Source organism: Rhinolophus ferrumequinum, chromosome 19 (assembly GCF_004115265.2).
Source record: "Rhinolophus ferrumequinum isolate MPI-CBG mRhiFer1 chromosome 19, mRhiFer1_v1.p, whole genome shotgun sequence".
NCBI classification, from domain to species: Eukaryota; Metazoa; Chordata; class Mammalia; order Chiroptera; family Rhinolophidae; genus Rhinolophus; species Rhinolophus ferrumequinum.
In genome coordinates, this window is record NC_046302.1 from 2,934,137 (window position 1) to 2,941,680 (window position 7,544).

Below are 7,544 nucleotides of genomic sequence, written 5' to 3' on the forward strand. Positions count from 1 at the left end.
TCCACTGTTGGTGGGAATGCAGACTGGTGCAGCCGCTATGGAAGGCAGTGTGGAGGTGCCTCAGAAAATTACGAATAGAATTACCATATGACCCAGCAATCCCTCTCCTGGGTATCTACCCAAAAAATCTGAAAATATTTATACATAAAGACACGTGTTCTCCAATGTTCATTGCAGCTTTGTTTACGGTGGCCAAGACATGTAAACAACAAAAATGTCCTTCGATAGATGAATAGATAAAGAAGTTGTGGTATATATACACAATGGAATGCTATTCGGCGGTAAGAAAAGATGATATAGGACCATTTGTGACAACATGGATGGATCTTGAGAGTATAATGCTAACGAAATAAGTCAGACAGAAAAAGCAGAGAACAATGATTTCACTGATATGTGGTATATAAACCAAAAACAACAAAAGAACAAGACAAACAAATGAGAAACAAAAACTCATAGACACAGACAATAGCTTTAGTCATTACCAGAGGTTAAGGGGGTTGGGGGTTGGTAAATGAGGGTAAAGGTGATCCGATATATGGTGATGGAAGGAGAACTGACTCTGGGTGGTGAACACACAATGTGATATACAGATGATGTAATACAGAATTGCACACCTGAAAGCTATGTAACTTTACTAACAATTATCACCCCAATAAACTTTAATTCAAAAAAAGAAAAATCACTATCATCAGATACAATCTTTACAAAGCTCCACTGCTGATTAAAGAGCTGCAGTGTTGCCTCCAGAGTAACATGTAAACAGTCTTGCCTGGCATTCAGTGCTCATCACAGGTCTGGTCTCATCACATAGCCAACTTTCTCCAGTATCCCAGCCCATGTGGCTGCCAAGCGCATAAGCTATGGACTTGGAACGTCTGAGCTTCCAGCTCTACCCCTAACTCGCTGTGACCTTGGGTTACTTTACCTACTTGAATCTGTTTCCTCTTCTCTGAAATGGGCATGATGATATCTCACAAGGTTAGCATGGGGGATATTTGAGATTGTGCTCTTAAAACACTCAGCAAAGAGTAAATATGGCACACTTCTCCTGGCTGTCTCAGGAACATCTTCAAAGTCACTTCCACAGAGCGGCATTAGCTGACCATCACCCCTTGAGCAGGTAGCCCCATTACTCTATGGACACTTTGTTTCCTTCACAGCACTTGGAGTTCTTTTATTCCCTTCCCTTTTTTTCTTTCTTTTGTCCTGTCCTTGCTCCTGGGCTGAGGTCACCACGAAGGCAGGGACCTTGTGCTTTGTCCCTTATCATCTCTGCAAGGCCAGGCCTCATGCCTGGCCAGTGACACATTCACAGTATTTGCAGAGGTGATGGATAAACAGTAGCTATGGGTGAGGTGCTCAGCATGTGGCTTCTGTGGTACTAGCATGTTTGGGGACGGTTTCTTGAGTGTCCTACTGCATCCTCCTTGGTCTTCCCTTCGGCAGTGGTGCAGACTTGCCTCACAAGAACAATAAGTGATGGTAAAGGTGATATAGCCAGGAGGGTGTAATTAGTCTAGGGGCACAGCTGAAGCAGCAGGCTAGGGAAATAACCAGGGAAGAGCCGTAAAGCGGTTGGAAGGGAAAAGAATGGAGACAGTAAGGAGTCTGAACGTTGAAGAACAACCATCTTCATCTGAATCACCAAAGACAGCTGCTCACATGGGGCAAAGAGGTAATGCAGATAAGTCTGACAATTAAATTCACGAACTCATTGCAACGATGTTGCTAATCTTTTTTGGTATCAGAGGGATTATTCTTTATGAATTTGTACCAACTGAACAAACTGAACAAGTTTACTATTTGGAAGTGCTGAAAAGGCTACATGAAAAAGTTAGATGACCTGAACTTTTCGCCAACAATTCACGGCTGTTGCATTGTAACAATGCACCAGCTCACACGGCTCTGTCTATGAGGGAGTTTTTAGCCAGTAAACAAATAACTGTAGTGGAACACCCTCCCTACTCACCTGATCTGTCCCCCATGACTTCTTTCTTTACCCGAAGATAAAGGAAATATTAAAAGGAAGGCATTTGGATGACATTCAGGACATCAAGGGTAATACGACGACAGCTCTGCTGGCCAATCCAGTAAAAAGAGTTCCAAAATTGCTTTGAAGGGTGGACTAGGCACTGGCGTCGGTGCATTGCTTCCCAAGGGGAGTACTTCGAAGGTGACCGTAGTGATATTCAGCGATGAGGTATATATATAGCACTTTTTCTAGGATGAGTCTGTGAACTTAATTGTCCGATCTCAAATACAAGACATTACTGCCAGGTGTGCCTTGTCTTATTGGAGGATGAGGTTAAAGATACTGGTTAAAATGGAATCTTTATGTATTTCACACATGCTTGCTCTGAAAACTAGAGTTCAGTATAAGTGCAGAATTTTGCATTAATTAAATTTTTTTTTAGCTTACATGGAATTAGGGCTTGACTTCAGTATGTAAATTTATGCAAATAAGTGTGCAAACTAGTAAGGCCCTAGCATTTAATTTTAAGGGAATTAGAGTACTTTCCAGGACCAGGCGCAGGGGATTAAACACAAGTGTTCTTTAAGAATATTTAATTTTCTCTGAAGGAGCTGGGGCAGATATTCTTTTTTAGCATCTACTTTCTATGAAATTCACTTCTCATTTTGTTCATTCAATGATCTTTTCTACTGATTTTTATTCACCTGCCTAAAGACAAGGTGGACTCCCAAACCCTCAAGTAACTGCTAACAAAAAAGCTTCTACACCAAAACACTTCATTGCTGTTGCTTCTTTTTCTCTAATCTCCTTCTATTAAACCTGGCATACAAGGGGAAGGAAGGACCAAGGGAGGGAGAGAAGGAGGGACAAAGGGGCTCTCATAGCTGGGGACATGCACCCCACAGTATGCCTCAGGACAAGTCATTTATTTTCTCTAATGAGTTTGCCCAGCAGTCAACCAGTCACCAAAGCTCCCTTTCATTTTAATAACGTCTGACAGAACCAGCACCAGCACTCCGGACAGGTAGAGGCTTTGTCACAGAATTTTCCTGCTATCTTGCATATCAGTGGTGGGGAGGGACTTGGAGTAGGGAGAAAAGGCTGCTTTTTGCACCCAAAAGATCTCGGTTAGGGGGCAGCCAGTTAGTTCAGTTGGTTAGAGCATGTGCCCTTAACAAGGTTGCCAGTTCGATTCCCACATGGGCCAGTGAGCTGCACCCTCAACTAGATTGAAGACAACAACTTGAGCTGAGCTGCCGCTGAGCTACCAGTGGGCATCCAGATGGCTCAGTTGGTTAGAGCGCGTGCTCTTAACAACAAGGTTGCTGGTTCGATTCCTGCATGGGATGGTGGGCTGCGCCCCGCCCCCTTAACTAGATTGAAAACAGCGACTGGGCTTGGAGCTGAGCTGCGACCTCCACAACTAGACTGAAGGACAATGACTTGACTTGGAGCCGACTGGTCCTGGAAAAAAACAGTTACCCAATAAAATTAAAAAAAAAAAAAAAAGATCTGGATTAAAGTCCCAGAAGTTACTCAGGTAACACATTCCTTAACCTCTCTAAGCCTGATTCTCCATTTTTAAAGAGAATTTATACTTTGCAGAATTGAGAGAACTAAAAATAAAATGTACCTGTCTGATAATACCCAAAAAGATGATGCTCCTCTGTCAACTTAAAGGAAAACCCTGAACCTTAGAAGGCTCCCACTGACCTAATTTTGCAACATTTCCAAAAGCAGGATACCAGGTGACAAAGGTGGGCAAGCACCCAAACAGAGTCAAGGGTATCTTTCTCAATTCTAATTCTCAACCTTCCAATATCAGCCGTCTCCTCCCCTTTTTGTCTTTGCATGAATAAAGTCAGCACTAGATAACACCTAGCAATGTGCTAGGTACTGTGCTAAGTACTGTGCCAAGCAAGACTAGAGACCTTCACTCTATTATAAAGCACTCTGTACTTCCTCTGAACACTTCCACACACGTCTTCGTTTTATCCCAGGCAGCACACAGTATTATCACACCCTCCCTCATCTTTTTAAAATGTGATTGGGGCTCAAAAGTTATGTTGTTCACCCAAGGTCACACAGCTAACGAGCATCCATCCAGAAGTTAGGCCTCTTGATGTCTTTTCCTGAGCCACCTCCCTAATTAATTCACCTACACCCAGATTTGGATTCCATTTACACTTGGACTCTTACTGCGCTGCGTCCACCCATTTAATCACTCAATTGTTTACAATGCACCTACTATGTGCCAGGAAAATGTATAGAAGGAAGTGTAGCATTCAATGAACAGGCCCTGGAGTTGCCTACTTCAATATCAGCTCTATCACTTGTCACTTAATTGAACTTGGAATAAGTTACTTCATCTGTCAATGCCTCAGTTGTCCTTAATCTATAAAATGGGCAAATAGAATTGTACGTCTCTCATAGGGCTGTTGAAAATTAAATGAGAGAATACCTATCAAGGGTACCCCATGGCCCCCATTAAGCATCAAATGTTAACTGCTTTTATTATTCTTCTATGTTCTGAGGGGAGAGTCTCAAATCAAACAAGAGCCTCAGCCTCAAAGAACTTACCCTGTAGCAAGAAACACAATAAACAAGTAAATTATCAATACGAGTGTCAAATGGTGATGAGCACTATGAAAAAAAGTAAATGTGTGACAGTTTGGGTGGGAAGACAGTTTAGATAAAGTGGTCAAGGAAGTATACTCAGATGACATTTGAAATATAACAAGAATGGTGAGAGCCAGATACAAGAAAAGCTGGGGAAAAGAAAACAGCAAATGAGGTCCTGTGATTGGAGCAAGCCAAAATCTTGCTGGGACTAGGAGGTCCTGAGGCCAATGAAAGGTGGGGGGGCGGGGGTGTCGGGGGGACGGGGAGCGGGAGGTGAGGGAACTGGCATGAGAGTTGAACAGACAGGTCAACAACACAGCTTTGTAAACAAGGAAAGGGGGTTCCCCTTCATCTTAAATGCGCTAGGTATCCATTAAAACCCTTGCTTAGGATTTTAAGTAAGGGGAAGGGTATAGGATTTGATTCACAACTTTTAAAGTGCCCCTTTGGCTGCAGTGTTGAAAAGTGGAGAGCCCCAGGTTAAGAAGCTGTTGCAGTTGTCCAGGATTGGTAGCATCTCACGTATATATAACAAGACGCGTACACTGGGGTGAGGGGGAACAAATTCAGGTAACAATTAAGTCAACTGGGGCTAGAATGTGGCCTCCCTACCTCCCCTGCTCTCCACTCTTTCTCCCCTGATGCCAGTGTAGTGGTGAAACCTGAAGGGGGCCACTCTCTGCACCGGAAACGCCGGGCATTTCTCGAGCCTCACCTCCCTCATTACTGGGCAGAGAGACGCACTCCACCAAGAATTAGGGAGGGCTCAATGAAAAACACGCGCCCGCCCGCTCTTGGCCTGCTCCTCCCCTTAGGCCGGACCGCAGCACCTGCGCCCTCGAGCACACTCCAAGCCCGCCCGGCCCCGGCCACGCTCGCTCGTAGCGCCTGCCTGCGGCCCGCTCACCCGGATGCCCTGCAGCACCCGGACCCGCTCCTCTTCGTCCATGCCGAAGGACACCCTGCGCCTCTCGCTGCTCTCAATGCTCCCCATCGCAGGAAGCAGGCGGGGAGGCGTCCACGAGACTCGGCTCCACAGCAACGAGGCTGACGCCAAGCTGTGGCTTCCGGGACTGCTGCAGAGGCACAACCCAACAAAACCACGTTTTATTGGTCGCCGCCGGAGACTCAACCAGTCATGTGGCATGGGCCCGCGGGGCATTGTGGGGGCTGTAGGCTCGCCAGCCCAGGCTACCCTGTAAAGAGGGCGCGGGGAGGCGTGATGTGGAAGTCATGGAAAACGTGTTGAAAGTGAAGCCCCGAGTGCATACGCGCAGAGAGCCTGGAATGGCAGGCCAAAAAGCAGGGGAGAGATGGTCAGTGCTCCCTTTTGGAAAGATCACCCTTGAAGCTGAGCCAAGGGTGATGTTCTGAGGTCAGGAGAACATCGAGGGGGCTGAGCCAACCATGTGAAGGCAAACTTGAGATGGTTCTAGGCTGGGTTCTTTCAGCAAACTATTATTGAGCTGCACTCGCTAAGCACCGGGAAGGCATGGACCTAGCCGTGGGGAATACAATGACTAACAAGACATGCCCTGTCTTCATGATGTTTAGATATAATGAAGGAAACAAATGAAAACACAAGCAAGCATGTTAATAAACTTGGGAACCAGTGTGATAAGTGCCATAAGAGAAATTAATAGGAGGTCGCCTCCTTTAATTTGAGAGGCCAGAGCAACTTCTCTGAGGAAGAAGCATTTGAACTGAAACCTAAGGACTAGTAGGAGTTAGCCAGGAGAAGATAGAGGAAGAACTATGCTGGGGACCAACCAATACAAAAGCCCTGAGGCAGAAAGGCTGTGGAGACAGAGTCCCAAAGAGCTGTTTCCAGGCTCTCGGCTCATGTGGAAAGGTGCTGGCTCGGATAATAGAAGGCCATCAGCTGTGACTGGTTGGCCATCAGCTGTAAGCAGTTAGCCAATCAGCCACTGATATAACTGCCGTGCTATGTTGGTTGGTTGGTTGGCAGGCAGAAAAGTGGATGGCAGATTGCAGATCGTATGGATCCTACTTTGTGTGTCTCGCCCAGCCACCAGAGAGACTGGGGTGCAGGAAGACCCCTTGTTGGGGTACTGGCGGATATTTGCTTTTGTATCTCCCACCCAGCGCCAGCGAGAATATAGTGGTATGACTCCCCTATTGCTCCGTGGGTGTTACTTTTTGGCCTCACCATACCCTGCGTTCTTATGTGGGGAGCAGGAGCTGACACCCTGCATGACACCCTGCATGACAATGACCTTACCACATTCAAAAAAGAAAGAGGGTCCAGCCTGGATGGAAAGGGAGAAGAGAGCAAAGGAGAGCCAGAGGCAAGGATGTCAGAGTAGGAAGGCCCAAATCATGTAAAGTCTTATAGTCTAGGGTCAGAGTTTTATTCTTGGGAGGACAGTGAATGGTCCTAAGCATTTAGGAGACATTGTCGAAGAAGCATACATACTATGCATTGAGGGCAGTGTGCAAAGCACTGTGTTTATGGTTCTCACACAGGATTACATGTATAATAGAAGAACACAAATGATGGCCATTTGTCATGGGGGGTCTCTGGTCCCGCTCCCCACACAAGAACGCAGGATATGGCAAGGCCAAAAAGGAACACCAGCAGAGCCATGGATTGGGGTTCATACCTCTACATTCTTGCTGGCAGCTGGGTTGGAGACACAGGAAGCAGGAGACACAGGATCTGCAATTTGCCTTCTTCTCTGCCAACCAACCAACTAACGTAACCACGGCAGTTATATCAGTGGCTAAAGGCTAACCAGTAACAGCTGATGGCCAACTAGTCACAGCTGATGGCCACTACTACCCGAGCCAGCACCTTTCCCCATGAGGCCGAGAACCTGGAAACTGCTCTCTGAGACTCTGTCCCCACACTATTCACAGCCAAAGTGACCTTGAATGAAGCCTCCTCTTGTTTGTCTGAGTTGCTAAATGGAGCTGAGTTTCGAATCTG

General features: G+C 46.2%; 1 protein-coding gene across 2 annotated transcripts in view; it reads right to left on the reverse strand.

Annotated features, from left to right (window-relative positions):
• Positions 1–5,673, reverse strand: part of CHCHD6 (coiled-coil-helix-coiled-coil-helix domain containing 6) — a 325,729-nt gene extending 320,056 nt beyond the window's left edge. For both annotated transcript variants that reach the window (XM_033135641.1, XM_033135640.1), the window contains exon 1: positions 5,502–5,673. In XM_033135641.1, the coding sequence (XP_032991532.1) occupies positions 5,502–5,588 (87 nt within the window). In that variant the 5' untranslated portion in view covers positions 5,589–5,673. The remainder of the gene's footprint in view (positions 1–5,501) is intronic.
• Positions 5,674–7,544: the final 1,871 nt, after the last annotated feature.